We start from the raw sequence: 18,110 nt of genomic DNA on the forward strand, positions 1-18,110 counted from the left end.
CAAGTGCACAAAGGGGGCCTGGAGCGTGAGGTGTCTTGCTGTCAGCAGGTCGCGGGCCGCCGGGAGGGAGCGCTCGGGGAACGGGCTCTTCCCTGAGTCGCCGCGGCACCGGGGCCCTGCTGACAGGCCGGGAGAGGAGCAGGGGCCAGGGGTGGCACATCGCATTGCACAAAAGCTGCCTTTTATTGCGGGGTGGGACGAGGGAAGGATCCAGGGAGCCCTGGCTCTGTTTGTGGGCGGTGTGTGGGTATCGGGACTGCAGACTGGTGAAAAACCTCCATTGTCCTCGTGTTTGTTTTTTTTGTTTTGTTTTTAACTGGATTTTAAAAGGCTATATTCGAGCATATTTAGGCTGGAAATAAGGGGGTTTCTGTTTGTATTGTTCACCTGACAAAAGACCCTTCTGTCTTGCTCAGTAAGTCGCAAAATGTTTTGCAAACTGCAGCTAAATTTTGGGGTGCAAGAGAGGTCTCAGCCTAGCTCAGTCACACGGGGCCCCGAAGGGACGCCACAGCCAGTGGAATAGGCTGGGTATGAACACAGAATGGCCCCTCAGGTTTGGCTGCCTGTTGGGCTTTTTGCACACAGGTGACCACAGAATACTCGGTGTATGTTTGTAAAGGCTGTGAAGGAGGGCTCTGAGCCGCTCTGCCATCTCTCCTCATATTGGGAGAATACTAGTTTTTGGAGGGGAGGTAGAGAAAAGTGTTGGTTAAGGGTTACAGGCATGAACATCCAGAGCTGAGAGTATGTCCTGTGGTTGTATGCTACGCAGACACAAAACCAAGCCTCTTTATTTTTGCTGAGCTGGTCACAAAAGACGTTTGTTAATCTGTTGCTCCTAGGAAAGGACTCTAGAAACCTTTCCAGCCTTGTGGTGTTAGTTAGAAGCATCATGTGTAGGAGCAGTGCATTTTGGGTTTTTTTCAATTGTTTTTTGATACAGACTTTTAAAATATGAGTCTAGTAATGTATTTGTTGAAGGTTATGTTGTTTGTAAAACTGGATGCGCCTTCTAAGGTAGAGGTGCTGCTTGATGAACTTGGAAGGAGGAGGGGAGAGAAGCAAATGTTCCTATTAAGTAATGGCTGCAGTGAGCTTCATATGCTTAATTCATTAATGTACATTCTTCAGTCATTCTTTTCTCCCCACTACTGGTTAGTTCAAGAGTTTAACTGTACTTGTTGGAAGTGAAGGATGTTACTCTCTGTGACCCTACTGCTGAAGAGAAGTTAAACAACCCAAGTGTTTCCTTCAGTAACTGTTCGAAATAGCATCTTAAGGAATCATTCCTAATGTGAAGTTGGTATTAATAAGGACTCTGATTTGTAACTTCGGATTTTAGTTAAAAACATTTGACTTTGTAAATAGTTGCTAAAAGCAGTGACTAGTTTATTTTTTGCTTTTCAAGGCCTCACAGAACTGAATTGTATGAGGATCCTCCATCAGCATGCTGGCCTATCGTATATTCTCCAGACTACAACATCACGTTCATGGGACTTGAGAAACTGCATCCATTCGATGCAGGGAAATGGGGAAAAGTAATCAATTTTTTGAAAGGTAAAATAATGGAAGGTACCTCTTAGACCAACATTTGCACAAAAGCTAATAGAAATTATGTCGTTAGTGCAGACTTATGTTCATAATTGCCAATATAATAGTGACTGTACGTTTTCATTGCTCATTGTGTAGGTTTAAGCTACGCTCTTTAATCATATTTGGAGTGGTTTATTATTATATATTTGCAGACTTAGCATGTTAAATTGACTGTAGGATTTCTGAGGTGGGTCAGATATCACATCTTACACGTTGTTGAAGCTCTTCTCTATGAAGTATTTAAAAGATGAAATTGTAATGTTAGAGCAGACATCCTACACCAGGAATTTTTAATACAAAGGTTTGTTTCACAGTCCTTTGAAAATGTATTTTCTAGCCCACGCTGCTAAATAAACCCACAGTTTTGGTTTCAGCTTAGTAATGGTGTCTGTGCAGAGTGAAACTCATGAAATGTGATGGAAAATTCAATCCCCAGAGGTGTGGTTAATACTAATCAGAGTAACTAGTTTGGTTCATTACAGTCTTGTAAGCAAAAAGGAGGAAGGAGAGATGTGAGCATAGCAATGTCTTAGACCGTCTTAAAATATTTCTGGTCTTTGTCATTTGAATGAAAGCATGAAGTGAGCAGGTTTTCATTGCTTGGCCTTTACAAGAAAGGGTTATGTGGGATATTTGAGAACTGTTTCCACCTTTGAAGCGAGCACCAGAATGCTGACTTTCAGCCTAGATCAAGTTAGGTGCAGAGTGCTACGGCCTTGTGGACATAGCTCAGCATGTTATGTTTTGATACTGAACAGATTTTTAATGATTCAAACACTTTCTTTCAGTCCTAGATTGATGTATGAGAACAGTATTTCTTTTAAGTTTCCTCTTGAGGATAGCTGATGTTCAGTTTTTTCTTTTGAGGACAAAGCCTGGATGTAAAACAGAACATAGACTTCAGTTTTGGAGCAATGAATGGAAAGCCCTTCTATGTTAGCTGCAAATTTACAAATGGTTTGGGTTGCAAGACCTGAACTGCAGTTTGGGAGTAGCTCCTTATATATAGCTCCCTATAGCCTTGTGCGTACTTTGCTTTACACCTGGTATAGCAAGGACTGGGCTTGGGAAAACTACAGGTGTTAATGGCTGGCTTGTTGTGGGGTGTAATGTAGTTATTCAGCTTAGACAGCAGACAGTCCACTGGCAAATGGCAGGTTTTGGGCTGAAAGATAAGTGTAGCTTGTATAAATCCATTCTTTATCAACCTCATGATAGTATTCCGATAATGTTTGGGAAGAGCTTTGAGATGACCCTGGTGACAGGCAGAACTTTTTGTGGTGGTGTTCATTATTGCTGCTTGAACAAATGGGAAGGTGTAGGCAGAAATACAAATGTAAGAACCAAGGTTAGAATCAGGACCTATAAAATCTTGGCATCTTTTCATCTAAAGTTTAAGCTTGCTCATCATATTGAAAAAAAAAAAAAAAAGCTTTTTCGCTTGCCAAGATAAAGGTTGTCCAAGAGCCTGGCCTCTTCCATTTATGTGGTTCTAATGACTCCTTCAACTTATCATCTTTTGCAGTTAAGTATTGCCCTTCCTACTTTAGGCTGCCTTGTGTTCGTTTAACTGAGGTGAAACAAATTCTAATGTTCAGTTTAGTAGCCAAGTTTTGGATCTTCCCTCTAACAACCTTAAATAATTAACTCTTGGGTTCTATGACCATTTTCTTAATTAATCAAAATTTTTGCCTTTCTGCCTCTTCTCTGTGTAAAGTCTTTTCCTCTACTTCTTTTCTGTGTGAAGTGTCCACTCTTTGTCTTTCACAGAAAATTGGTTTTCCCAATTGTTTTACTCTCCTTGCTTTGTAAAGGAGAAAAAAGCCACAGGATATCCCTGGGGCATTCTTGGTTTTCTCTAGCTCTGTAGCTAGAGTGACCCACACTGTTCCCTATCATATTCTAGAAAATCACCAGTGAAAATCTTTCTACACTTCTCTTTCCTCAAGAATGAAGCTGTTAACAGTTTGGTTTTCTGTCGGACACCAATGAATGAAGGAAATGTTTCTCAGGCCTCAGGAGAAACATAAGCTTGCCAAAACAAATATTGTTGCAGGTGCTGTTCTTGTATAACACTTCAGAACAAAATCTCTCACATTTGTGAGTTGTTTTCTTCCTCTTCCAAGTATCGAATTGGAGAAAGATACAGTCTTAGATGGCTGCAGCAATTAAATATCCAAATTTGTGTGGGAAGATCAACACAATGCATTGTATTTGGCATTTGTCATGGTCATATGCAAAGCAACTCTGCACTGCTTCACTTTCTTAGTTGACCCTAACATGAACTTCCTGGCAAGTATATCCAGATGTATGCATTCAAATGTGTTATCTTTGATCACATTCTGAAGTCTTGGAGTGATATTTTGTAACTGGCTCTTAATAAAACTAGGCTTTTAAATAAACTGTCTTTTGGTCTCTAAGGGAAAGAATTAATAGTATTGGTATTTCTTGAAATTAAATGGATACACAAATATCCTGTGTAAGCGTTTGCTTTCATGAACATGTAAGCAATTGTTTTGAATTTTGATTTTTTTTTAATTCTCCTCTGATTTAGGGAATTAAATACTAGTATCAACTGTCGCGTTTCTTAAAGCATGTTAAAGAATGGTGAATATTTGATGGTATGAGCACCAAGATTTTCCAGTGTGTCAAGCCCTAGACTGTAAGGGGTCTTGTGATTCTCTTGTTTCTGTTCATCCTTTGTCACTACCTGTCTTTTCGTTCAGTTTAAACAAGAAGTTACCATGATTACACTCTGAAAACTTTCTGTAACCAAGTTACCAAATACACACTACCTTAGTGGCTTATATGCATAGAGGGTATGTATTTGGAAAATTTGTAAACACGGAATAAACAGAAGTTGTTTTAGTGATTTACATTACCAAGGTCAAAGTAGCTTCTTTGGCAGGGTGGAATATGGGAAGTTAAGCGATGGTATACAATGCCAATTGTTATTTCTCTCCTGTTTCAGAAGAAAAACTAATTGCAGATGACTTGATTGTACAGGCACGGGAGGCTACTGATGAAGATCTCTTGGTTGCTCACACAAGGCGCTACCTTAATAAATTAAAGGTGCTGTACTTATTAATGTATTTTTCAAGCAAACTGTCTAGCGTTAGTGTTGAAGACAAAATATATCCTACTAGATTTTTTTATAGAATCAACTTTTACAGATTATAGGATGGTATATTTTGATATAGGATGGTATATTTTGATAACATTGTCATTGAGATTACTGAAAGAAAAATTAATGCTATGGAGGAGTGGAGGGGAAAGAGGGTCTACCATGTTATATAGGTGACCTGAAACGTTATTTAAGGAAAGTTAAGTGAACACAGGGAAAATTTCAATGTAAATAATATTCACCTTTAGACCAGGGTTTCAGTCTTCAGAAATGTAAGTTTTGATTTACTCTTGTAAAATATGGTTCTGAAATTGAAAATACATTGAAGAGGATTAAAATTGAATACTTCTGGATGAGAAGGGATTTGTATGAGAAATAATCTTCTATTTCATAATTCAAAAGAAGTTATTTTGAGTCATCTTTGCCCTTCTACAGTGAGAGAGTCTTTGTATTGCTAATTCTGGAATGTTTTATTTTTCTGTGTACAGGATCTGTTATTTGTGTGAACTTTTTTCACTCTCAATCTTTTTCTGAGTTCTCTTACACTTCATTCTATGCTATAAAGTTACATGCAATTTCATACATCATTAGATTTGATATTATTGGAGCTATTCTTGATACTGAGCTTTTAATGCCAGAGAACCACGCACCTCTGAATCACGTCTTTGAAGCACGGTGTAATGTGTATAGCTCAGTTTGGAATACCGTAATATTTTTAGTACCTACAGGATGGCTTCACAGGGAATTGTCTGCATAACTTGTGTCTTGGTGTTTAAAACCAGTACTGTCATGTGCATTCAGATGTTATTAACTGTGTATCTCTTGTTTCCCTTTTCTTGAGAGAATATTCCCTGTAACTGTAGAAACTGGAAGATGTTGTATTGGTCATGCCAGCAAATTCCTGCCAAGTGGTGAAGATAAAAGTGCTTAGTTGCAAACAAAGAATAATGTGGCTAGACAGGAAAAAGCCCTGGGTATCCTCTGTGTTGCCTTATCCAAAGTCTGCTGTGCTATTCTTTTTTAAATCTAGACAAATGCAGATCTACCAGTAAATGGCATAGTTTTATGTTAGATCAGCTCTGAAGACAACAAAGGTGCTTGTGTTACTGGAAATGCTTAGGTCTCTTAAAATAATGGATGACTTCAGTATTCTTCATTTAAAATTTTAGCATGAATTTGGTGGGAAATTCCATACACTTACAAGAAGAGGTGTTTGGTATCTTAGCAGCAGCTGAAGAAGCTGGCTGGGGGTTTGTTGAAAAGAAACAAAATGGTATGCACAAAGTAGATCAAGCAGTACTGGAAATCAGTTCCATGCTGGAAGAAAGTGTCTCCCCCTTTCTCTGCTTTAGGTAACATGACTAGTCCTTACAACAAAATGTGGTCTTTTGAATTGAGGTGATTCCCCCTCAGTTATTCGTTTGAAGAATTTAAATCTCTAAGGTAATGACTGAACTTTGGATAACTTGCTTTCAGTACTTTTCCACTTTCTGGCTTTTTCTGGTGTTATGTAAAATAATTAATTTCATGCGTGTCGTCATTCTGAAATTTTGGAAGGAGCTAGGCAATGAGGTTAAAGCTAGTTTCAGACCATATAACTTTTACACTTGAACCATTTTTATATATGAGAAGTTCTGTGATAACATATGTGAGTGAATACTGAAATGCAAACAGGGATAATGCATGTGCATCAGTGGAATGCAAGATGTGCTTTTCTGAAAGTGATCTGCAAGAGGTGATCGAGCAGCTGAACTTACAAATTTTAATCCATTTTATATATTTGCAAGTTATGTTTGTTTAAAAATAAAAAGTTAATCACTTTATTAGCAATGTAGATTTTTATGCCTAGGGAAAAGTGGATTGATGTGATTCTAGGGAGTGTTGTCTGGTGCTCGTGTACTTTGACTCTTGTTGGATTGTGTGAATTCATCTGCCGAGAGCCCAGGGGTACCTGCCTCTGTGTGGTGGTATTGGCAGTGTGCCTGGGGAAGGTGGTAGGACTCTTGGGAATTAAGGCAGTAGAAGCAGGCTGATAAAATAGTTGGTTCAGCCTGTGATACTTGTGGCTGTTCTAGCTGTTCAGGTAAAGCAGCATGGAATGCATCTTGGGCTCTGTGTGTGGCATTAGTGACCACAGGTCACTGCAGCTGAAAACGTGTGGGTTTGGTTTGGACGAAACGGGCACCTTCAGAAGTCCTGAGAATTCCCCTGTCCAGTTCCTCAGTTCATGCAGTTCTTGTGCTGTCATCCCTTGTCACTGTTTGCTCCCTACATTGTGCTTTTTCCTTGCTCCATTTTTTTCAAACTTCATTGGTAAAAAAAATGTATGAAGGCAAGTGGTGGTTTCCTGTAAAATGTTAATCTAAAAGGTCATGAGAGCAGATAGATGAATTTGATCCATTTTACCTAAAATTTCATGTTAATGTTAATGTGTCAGGTAAAGGTCTGTAGGAATATACAAAAATGTTATTTTAAAGGTAATGATATTTGAGTATGTTTGGAGAAAGCACACAACAAGAGTACTTGGTCATGGGGAACACAGTCTGACAGGTTTCAGTATTTACACTGCTGGGCAAATGCTGTAGGGCATTCTTTACATCTAAAACAACTAGTAACCCCCTTAAGAATAAGGTAGCATTTAGTTAACAGGGATTTGTTTATTTCTGACTCATTGGCTGGGAGACTGATGCAACAAAATTGTTTTTTGACTGGTTGGTTTTCTTGGGTTTATCACCTGGCTGTCACTGGTTTCTAGCAGTGCAGTATCTTATTCCTAATGCTAATAGTGCTTTCATACATTGACCTGGAAACTTGTGTGGAAATGACAGGTTTCCTACTCTCCTTTATGATTTTAACTTAGGTTGATTTAAGCTAAAGATATACTTTATTGAAGATGGGCCCAATAGCTTTGTCCCAGGCAAACTTATAAAATCAAATTAGTTGCTTGGTGTTGGATTTGTAAGTCTGTGAATCTTCCCTTGAAGCTGGGACTAGCTCCAGGAAGTTATCAAAAATTTAAGCACAGTGTAAATTTAGATATTAAAGAACAAAATTGCCTATTTTTAAAAAATTTGATGTGGTCTATTTTAAAATGAGGGAATGCAATGAATGCATAACATAAAAGGCAGTACATCAGAGGTTGGTTTTGATCATTACTGTGCTGTTTATTAATCCAGGATGTATCAGCATAAAAGTAACTACTTCAGCTTTATCTTCCTAATATTAGTTTTTCAGTTTAACTTTTAGTCCTTAAACACTAATAATTTGAAATACTAAGAAGAGTTTTTACAGTTGGGGAATTAATGTTAATAGTAGTACTTTATAAGTAAAGTCCTACAAGAATATCCTTATTAAATATATGTTATTATAGAGTTTGGAATTTAAGCAAGGAAGATTTATGAATCTTAAAGTTGGGGGTTTTTTTGCTTTGGGGTTTTTTTTGTATGTAACATCTTGGTATAGTGTTACACTTAGCCATGTTTAATGATAGTAGTTAATTGGGTAGGAGGCATGGGTTAAAGGAAAATATACCTGTTTAATAACCTGTAAGGGTTAACTTGACTTCTTTTAAGAAAACAGCAGAATTTTTTAAAAATTGAAACTTGAATTCATACATTGAATTATTTATCCAAAACACAGGAAGGTAAATAATTTTAAAAATCTTATGATATTAGCAATACGAATAGAGTTAAATGGAGTTGATAACTAAAAAGAATAAGTGAAGGCGTGTTATTGAATAGTGTTTATATATGATTATTACTCTTCCTTGAATCCAGACCAAGTCTTAATTTCTGTTAAGTTACATAATTACATGTCTACAAAACTCTACTACAGAATCAGTAATTTGATGGCTGAGTGAGAGCAAATATCTAACAAAAGAAAATGCAACTGATATTCAGATATATGCAATTTCAATGCAAAAAATAGTGATTAAAAAAAAACCAAAAACAAACAAAACCAACCAAACAAAAAACACAAACTGAAAAAAAACCCAAAACCTCCATCAAAAATTTGAAGGGTTTGTTCTCTATCAAAGGAAACTAATGTGTCATGGAAGCCAACTGACAGCCTGGAAAACTTAATGTAGTCCTCATCTATTCAAAATAATTTTTTGTTTTTATAACATGAAAAAGTATACAATTATATAAACCCAATTCCTTTGCATTTTTTTCTGGTATATACATAGCTGTTCTGAGAATTTATTGCAGGAAATGTTGGAAAACAAAATTAGCATATTGAAGAAAAAAAAACCCAAAAACAAAAACAAAAATGCAAAACTGTCCACAGTTGGGGGCAATATATTTTCTCAATTATTATAATGTGTTTTTCTGAGAAGCATTTTCATCAGTCTGTACCTGCATTCTTGAACCCCAAGACTTTCCTCACAGACAGATGACTTTTCCCCCATGTTAGGTATTACATAAAAACAGTAAAGTACTACATCTGAAGCAGTGAATGTCTTTGGGCTTGGCACTATTCTGTAAATGTCCTCAGCTGTGAATAGAAAGCTTTGCTTACTCTTCACTTATACCATGTATGGAGTTCTTGCAGTGATTTAAAAACCTGCAGCAGCATATGTGTTGATTTGAGTCTTTATTGCTCCCACTTCTTGCCTTGAGACTAAAATTTTTAAAACTGTGTTAAAACTTTCTGAAATTTTGTGATCATCGTTCACATGTGGGATCAAAATTTACTTTATTCAAATGTGACCTTTTCAATTCCATTTTAGAACAGGATTGAATCTAATTTTTTACATTATATTTATTTAAAAGCTAAAACTTCTTGCAAATGGATTTTATCAAGACTGACTGTATTACAAAACAATTAAAGCACTTTGTTAATGATGGAGAGTTGATAGTATGGTAACAGAATAATGTTTTACAAATAGAAAAATAGTAAGAGCTTAAAATGAACTGTTGACGAAATATAGTTAGTACTTAAAGAACTTTGTGAATAATGTCACCTACGCTCCACCCCACGTAACAGTACTTAGTAGCTAAGACATTGATAACTGGGAAGCCAAAGTAGCTTTAGGGTTTTTTGAGTATCAGAGGACCCTGAAATGGGGATGTGATTGTCTTCGGTTAAAACTGACCACCTCTACATCCTATCATTTGGAAACAGACAGCTAACAGTAATCAGGCAAGGAATGTACTGAATCTAGCTAAATTTCCGAATGTTGAAGAAAATAGGATCTATTCGGTATTTTTGTCTAGGGTGTCAAATTCATGGTTTTCATACTGAGGTATATTTTTGCCTGTGACTTAGGCTTTGAAACATAAGTGTTATTGCTGGTAGCAATGTTAGTAGAAGTTTGTTGAAGTAATCTATATGTGATTGCAAAAAAACCCATTTACATATTGCAAATATTTTGTGTTCTAACCTTCAATTCATGTTCTTGACAATATGACTTTTTAACAAAATGTTTATTTGAAACATTTGCCAAAAGTATTTAATATGCTAAATAAATTTTAATCAGTTCTCCATACTAAACTTTGCACTGTGTGTTCACTTAAGTATTTGAACTTTTCAGTTGAGTTGTCTGTTTATTTGTTTTTCTCCTTGGTACATCCTTTTGAGTTGACACAGGAAAAGATATTTTAGGTTTGAACAATATATCAAGCATAACTTGCTATTAATACTGCTGAAGGACATTGTGCAGCCCTCCCAATTTCAGGGATACTAGCTTGCTGAAAAAATGCTGATTTATTACCATTAAATACTAAAATCTGAAAAACCTAGTGATAATAATTGCAAGTGATGATTCTCATAGTTAACAACTTAACCTCCAGATAGGTTCATTCTTACTAATAAAAGCTGTTGTGGTCACCTCCATTAAAAAGTAAAAATCTCACTATGGAGCTGTGAGTTTTTTTAGTACATAGCAACTGATGAGAAATCTAAATGTCATCATTAAGACAGGCTATGGTAATTGGAACTTTTTTTCTTCCCCCTTGTAGTGGTCATTTGTTGTGGCTACAATCACAGAAATTCCACCAGTTGCCTTTCTTCCCAATTTCGTGGTTCAAAGAAAAGTTTTGAAACCTCTGCGAACGCAGACAGGAGGAACAATAATGGTAAGGTGCTCTTCATTCACTTTTATTGTATTTAAACTCATTGATCAAACTGGTACAAAGCTGTGAGTTGTAATATTTTGTATAACTTAAAGGCTTGAGCCCTGGAGGCCTGTCGAGGGAAGAGAGTTAGTGTCTTAAACGTGAGCAAAGTTTGCCAGTTGTTAGCAGCTGCCAAGGTTTTATGGTCTGTAATTTGCAGAAGAAACAGTAAGAGGCAGCCTGGGCAAGCAGTGATAGATACGGCAAGACTTACGGCAAATACAGAAACGGAATTAGTTTTAAACAGTGTTCAAATACAGGCAAATTCTAGGAACAGGAGGTTTCAAAATTGAGAATACAGAAGCTGTTTTTAAAGCACATGTTTACCAAATGGCCTTGTCACTGTGTGGGAAGAGATGCATGGTTTGGTTGCTCTTGAGACTAGGTAAGTGTTTAAGCTTAAAAATCATATCACCTTGCTTGTTTTAATGATTAAGGTTAGTTCATCTACTTTTTCTGTTGTAAATACTACATAAGCAGCGCAGCTGAACTCAGGTGAGATGTAGCCTGCTTCACCTTAACAGAATTGGGTTTGGATCAGTTAAATGAGTGCTCTGATCAGAAGAACTGTGTCAGCGTCACCAGATTTTGCTTGAGAATCTCTATTAGAGGAAGAAGGAGGAAAGAAAACGGTTAATAGCTGGAGCCAAGAATGAGTTATTTAAACCATGTATTGAGGAAAAGATGCCGCCTTCATAATTGTAAACCAGTAACTAATGGATCCTTTTTTGCCCTTTTTGTCATTCCTTGTTAGATTAGAGCTAGAGTTCAGAAACTGTACAGCATGGTGCTGGAAGAAGATGGTAACAGTCCTGATCTCTCTTTGCAGACACTGAGCTGTAACAGTTACATAAATGGAAGACAAATCAAATAATCCTATCTGAAATCATTACTATTATGACACAAATAGATTTTTGCTGCATTTTAGCTACTCTTCCAGAAGTTGTTACAATGGGTGCATGTGAAATGAATAGAAGCCCATATTGCTTTCTCTGTATGTATTTGAAGCCAGTTATTGAAGAACAATATTCTGTGGGTCGGAAAACCTTTCAAGACTATGTCTGACATTAAACATGAGTAAGACTGGGAAACCATAAATGAATGATAAAATAATGGCATTATTTTCAGAAATAGGCTAATAGGTAGCTTCTTATTTTTGTCAACAGAAATGTAGATACTTAGTAATCTGCCCTGGAATCAAGGTTCCTTAAATATTTGTGAATGTATCGAAAATTTATTAGACATAAATGATATGAAGAGCTCTTCTACGACTTGTGCATAAAAGGCAGGGCAGTATGGTTCTTAGTACATTTTTCAGAAACAATGAAGAAGGTTGGACTGTTTGTGAATCTGACCTGTGAGAATGATGTGAGTGAGCCCAAAAGCTGGGTGAAGCAGTTCTCCAAGTTTTCTTTAATATTGTGGGTCTGACATGAAATTAACTGTTGCTACTATCATTTGTGTGTATAAGTGGATCTAGGCATTATTAAGTTTCAGCCCTCTTGGGTTATACTGTGTGAAATGAAAGTAGAGAGCCAGTTATTATCAGATTTTTAAAGCAAGATGAAATATCCTGCTTTTTTGTTGGGGTTTTTTTTGATAAAGAATCAGGCACTGAGTAGTTCTAACAGAGAAAAATGGCAATTTTTTCATTATATTAGTACTCTGTTAAATCTGTATCCCATCCAGCTGCTGGATTTGCAAATGTGTATGTAAAAGTAACTCTCTGCTAGTTGTTTTTTGTTACCAAAAGGTAGTAGAGATGGAATGGACTGCACAACTTGTGACTGGGCTATAATATATACTGTTAAGATTCAGAAACATATAGCAGTTCAGTTAATTGTTTTAAGCATGTCATCTTAACTATCTTTGTAATATCAAAAGTTGTAATCAAACACTGGCCATAGATATTTAAGCATCTGAAGCTCTTAAAGTTTGAATATATCATCATGTTTCAACTGTGTTGCAAACTGGTGCATTTTATTATTTGTAATGGGGAATGTAGTATTTATGTAATGTAGCTCTTCACAATACTGTGAAGTCCTCAAGGTAGTTGAAGAATGTATCGATATGCATGTGTTTAGAAAAAATCTTGGTTTTAGTTGGAGGAGAAGGTGAGTATTGTAATGTTAGCAGAAAAGTAGCAAAGAAAAACTTTCATAAAGTTTTTGAATGTGGGGGTAGTAGAGGGAAAGATTGAAAAGTCACCTCCTTGGTGCTGAAATTGTCTGTTTAAATTGAGTTAACTGCTGCTTCTTGTTCTAAGCTGTTAAATAGAAATGGTCAGTGGTTTCTTCCTAAATCACTGGTACAATAGCAAGTCCTGTGACATTTACCATGTTTAAGTATCCTTGTGGGTTGCCGAGTCTGGTTTTAATTCAGGCTTATGACTCTTTTATAAAATAAAAGTTGGACTCCGTTTCTCCAACTATTGTTGTTCTTGCCTCTTAAATCCTATTTCCTAATTCTACTTTAATTCTCTTATGTTGCTATGTCTTCTTGGATGTACATGTTATTTAAAGTCAAAGAATAGTGAGGTAAGGAAATATGTGACAGTGTTTGTACAGTGTAGCTATGTCTGATGCTTTTGTTGAAGCCTAGAAGTCTGCATAAGCATGAGAAAACCAGATGAACTATTGAAAATGTTAAACCAACCTTTAAGAATAATTTAAATATATGAGTTTAGAAAGAACGTGCTATGTTCTGGATAAATCTTTAGACTCACTGAGTTATGGTAATAGGCTAGATAACAAAAGTGCTACTTCTTTTAGTAGGTGTTAACTAGCAAAGTTGGAGATGCTGGAGGTGGAACACAGTGCATCTCCGTAATGCAAACCTGCATAAACCACCTGGAATGCTTTCTCCTGGCAGTTTACCAGCAAGAGCTGGAGATTGTACCAAACTGGTTTTGGTGGTATCTGTGTAGTCATCTAGCTTTCAATGGACTACAGGGTAGTTTGGAGGTAGTTTGACTTTACTCTTTTATTTTTTTAAAAACATTATGTTATAGACTGGGTAGTAATAGAGAGAAAGAATTCTGGTTTCATGTGTTTCATATAGTTAAAGGTGCTTAAAACTTCCTGGTGGTCATTCACAAAGAAGTAGATCCATTCTGTCTCCATTTAGTCCTTCAGCATCACTTCAGACTCCTGCTCAGTTCTCTCTTCTGTGTTGTATTTCTGACTGCAGTCAGTAGTGGTTATTGAGATGGGGGTTTTTGGTGTGCAAAGTCCTGTCTGCGTAGGAATACACAGAGTCTTCTCTTACTATACCCACACTGTCTTTCTGTATGCTAGCTATGAGGAACAAAGGAAATGGTAGAAAAGAAAAATAACTGGGAAGAGTCAAGAGTTTCCTAATATTCTGCCTTTGATATTTCTTGAGGGTCTTGACAGTATTTGTATGTGAAATCTGTTTCAACTTGGTTCAAACTAGTCAATACTCTTGCATAGTTTTGTAATGTTTTTCATTGTGCTTGTGCTTATCTTTAATTCATAAATGCATGTTCACTAGTTATAAATGTGGTCATGTAGAAGAGATAGCCACTAATTGTCTATTATGTGTCTGTATCATGCCTCCTGAAATACAAATGACATCACTGGTCACTTTTGGATTGATGATGCCATATGCTGTTTTTACCTTTTTTTGTTTTTTGTTATAGCAAAATAGGTATGTACTTTAAAAGCAGTTTTGAATCATCAGACAATAAAATTCATACAGTGCAAGTCATAAGTATGATCTTTTGCTATTCCCGATGATCCTGTTCATCATGAAAATTCCTGCTTAGTTTCTCTACTTTTTAATTATTTTTTTTCAGCAATTTGGAAAGATTTTTTTTTTTTGGTGAGGAATCCCTAGGAAGTAAGCTAAATCACAGATAATGTGATTTCCCTGTTACATAAGGGGTTTTATAGTTCAGAAACTACAGTCTTTTCTCAAGAACTAATTTGTGCAAGTTAAGATGTTCATAACAGGATGACGTTTACCTTCCCAGTAGTTTTCTTAATACTAAATTAGAAGTGCTCAAATATAAATATATTGGTGATGAAGAATTCTCAACTGTCCAAACTTACTTTTGTATACACAATGTATACTATGTTCTTTCCATGATTAGGGAAAAGAGTAATACCTTTTACCTTTTCTCTCTCGCTCTTTTTTTTTTTTTTTTTAAATTACAGCTAGTAATATCTTCTTTTGTTAACATGACACTTGAGGAATAATGCAGTTAAGCATTATTATCCTCCTGGCCAAAATAAGTCAGGTTTTTCAATTAGAATTTCAGAATTTAAGCCTTGTGTATCTCTTCTCTGTCAGTGCTTTCCCTTCCCTGAATGTCATTTGAGTTCAAAGGAGAGATACAGGCACAGTTTTTCTGTATGGAGGGAAGAAGATTGGCAATATTCTGTACTATGCATGTTATATCATTTAAAATAATAAAGTAAGTCATGAGATGCTTCATACTGTAGCATTTTTCTGTCCCCACCTGCAGCTGAAACTATTAATCTGTATTTTCAGGGGTTTGAGCTTATGTCTATCCTATTTTACATGAACAGGAAGGATATTAGGAGATTCTTGCTCATTTTTTACTCTTACCAACAGTTATTCTTTTCCTTTCTCATTTGTCTGCTATGGGTTGTTGCCCATCTCTGCAAAGTGCAGTTAGTTTTAGACCTGCTTAACTTCCAGAGAATGAAATACAGATGAGGTATTGAGTATTTTTTCAGCTAATTATGCTGAGGGCAGTCTTGCATGGTTCGTATTCAGAGATCTGATTCAGAATGACCTGCAGTGGTAAAACATTCAGTGGACATGTCTGAATGCCAAGAGTTGCATTTGGGGTGGAAGCAGACAGTGTTAAATGGTTGCCTCGTTCATTCATTAAGTTCTCACCGTAATTTTCTTAAGGCAGGAAAACTTGCTGTTGATAGAGGCTGGGCGATCAATGTGGGTAAGTACAACTGTAGTGCATTAAATGATACTTGAAATAGTGTGTTTAAAATCATATTATTTTCATTTATATCATGATACGCATTCTGTTTGCAATAACAAAAAGTGATGGATGGTGTTTAAACTGAACTCTAAAGGAAAAAACTATGAAAAAAAGTACTGGATTTGTTTTCTCATCCACTATCATCTGTATTGCAGCATTAGTATTAAATATTTTTTGGAAAGAAAAAAGATAACTGGATAAATATATGATATCATATATAAGGAAAAGTGTTTGGATTGAAGTAGTGCAAAAAAAAATTAAGTCAAAATATTTGTATTAAATGTAAATATTTCAATAAAACCTTTTGTTTTCATTAAATTATAAAGTCATTTTCATAGATTTTATCAGCTAATTTGTATATTATACCAGATCAAGGGATTGGTTGATATGCTGAAGAGCAGGGCTGTATCGGTTAGTGTCTTATTTTGGGCTGTGCAGTTTTTCCTGAAAAAAAAACTTGAACAAATTATGAAGAATATAGTGTATATAAATACACTCTCCTGCTCACAGCAAATAGCAGTGCAAAACCAGTAAACTATTGAAGCAATATTTTCTGTCATGTAAGACTTAGCTTGCCATTTTCATAGAGCTCATCAATTCTGGGATTTTTCCATTATTTCTTATATGCATCTTCTACAAAGGGAATATCCAATATTAAACATTAAATAGACATTAAAAGCAAACCCCAAAGCCTGTCATATTTCCTGATATGTTAAGTGAGCTTGTTAAGTTTTTTTCTTAGATATTTGTAGTGGGTTTCTTAGTAAAAAGTTCTGGCTTATTATATAAAAAATATGTTTTGAGAGAGGGAGGTCTAAGTACTTTTTTCATGTAAAGAATGTGTTTGTTTTTTAAAGAGGAGTTCTTAGCATTTCTTCTGGTCGGAGTGTTTACAAAAGACAATGGTATGTGCAAATAAGGAATCCTCACTTAGCTTGTGGTTTGGGGTTTCTTTTTGACTTGCTGTTTAGCATAAAAAAGAACTTCCCACAAGTCTTTCCCACCTGCCTATAATGTTAATTATGTAACTCCAACTTGCCTGGGGGAGCTGAACTTTTAAAGCAGTATGCTTTCTCATGGAGGCACCATGTGTTGCATATGTACATTTCTTTATTCTTAGGGTGGTTGCTAGATGAAAGGGACAATTCATTTTAATCTGGGCATCTGCACATCCTTTGCCTGATAGCCTGGTAGGCCTGTGGTCTGGTAGGCCACATAAGATATGTCATGAGTGGCTGTTTAATATCTTTGTTGGCAACATGGACAGTTCACTGAAAACACTGAGCTGTGTGGTGCAGTTGACACGCTGAAGGGATGTGCCATCCAGAGGGACCTGACAGGCTGGAGAGGTGGGACCCTGTGAACCTCATGGAGTTCAACAAGGCCAAGTGCAGGGTCCTGCCCATGAGTCAAGGCAATCCCAAGGACGAATACAGGCTGGGCAAGGAGTGGATTAAGAGCCGCTCAGTGGAGAAGGACTTGGGGGTATTGGTTGACAAGAAGCTCAACATGACTTCACAATGTGTGTTTTCAGCCCAGAAAGCCAACGGTACCCTGGACTGCATCAAGAGCAGTGTGGACAGCAGGTCAGGGAGGGGATTCTTCCTCTCTACTCTGCTTTCATGAGACCCCCCCCCTGCAGGGCTGTGTCCAGCTCTGGGGGCACCAACATCAGAAGGACACAGATCTGCTTGAGTGGGGCCAGAGGAGGCCACAAAGATGATCAGGGGCAGGAGCACCCCCCTGTGAGGACAGGCTGAGAGAGTTTGGGGGATTCAGCTGGAGAAGAGAAGGCTCTGGGGAGATTGTATAGAAGCCTTCAAGTACTTAAAAGGGGGCTGCAGGAAAGGTGGGGAGGGACTCTTGATCAGGGAGTGTAGGGATAGGACAAGGAGTAATGGTTTTAAGCTGACAGAGGGTAGATTTAGATTAGATGTAAGGAAGAAATTCTTTCCTGTGAGGGTGGTCAGGCCCTGGCACAGGTTGCCCAGAGCAGCTGTGGCTGCCCCCTCCCTGGAAGGGTTCAAGGCCAGGTTGGACGGGGCTTTGGGCAAACTGGGCTGGTGGAAAGTGTCCCTGCCCATGGCAGGGGGGTTGAAGCTCAGTGGTTTCCAAGATCCCGTCCAAACCAAACCATTCTAAGAGTGTGTACAGAAACTGTTGTGTTGCTAAGTAAGAGTTTAACATCTCTAGGTGTTGCATATGCCAGACATGTAAGTCATCTCTGTCTCTTTGCCAAGACTATCTACGTTCCTTAGTATCTAGCTTTTTACCTTTTCAACAT

General features: G+C 37.0%; 1 protein-coding gene across 6 annotated transcripts in view; it reads left to right on the plus strand.

The window, feature by feature from the left end:
• Positions 1–18,110, plus strand: part of HDAC11 (histone deacetylase 11) — a 56,078-nt gene that overhangs the window by 1,619 nt on the left and 36,349 nt on the right. For 5 of the 6 annotated variants that reach the window (XM_026857703.1, XM_026857702.1, XM_026857705.1 and 2 more), the window contains exons 2-6: positions 1,412–1,560; positions 4,568–4,668; positions 10,681–10,797; positions 13,359–13,373; positions 15,742–15,784. In XM_026857703.1, the coding sequence (XP_026713504.1) occupies positions 1,412–1,560; positions 4,568–4,668; positions 10,681–10,797; positions 13,359–13,373; positions 15,742–15,784 (425 nt within the window). The remainder of the gene's footprint in view (positions 1–1,411; positions 1,561–4,567; positions 4,669–10,680; positions 10,798–13,358; positions 13,374–15,741; positions 15,785–18,110) is intronic. The other variant, XM_026857701.1, reaches the window with a different exon arrangement.

This window comes from Athene cunicularia (genome assembly GCF_003259725.1).
Source record: "Athene cunicularia isolate RWA chromosome 12 unlocalized genomic scaffold, athCun1 chr12_part1, whole genome shotgun sequence".
In the NCBI taxonomy this organism is placed as follows: Eukaryota; Metazoa; Chordata; class Aves; order Strigiformes; family Strigidae; genus Athene; species Athene cunicularia.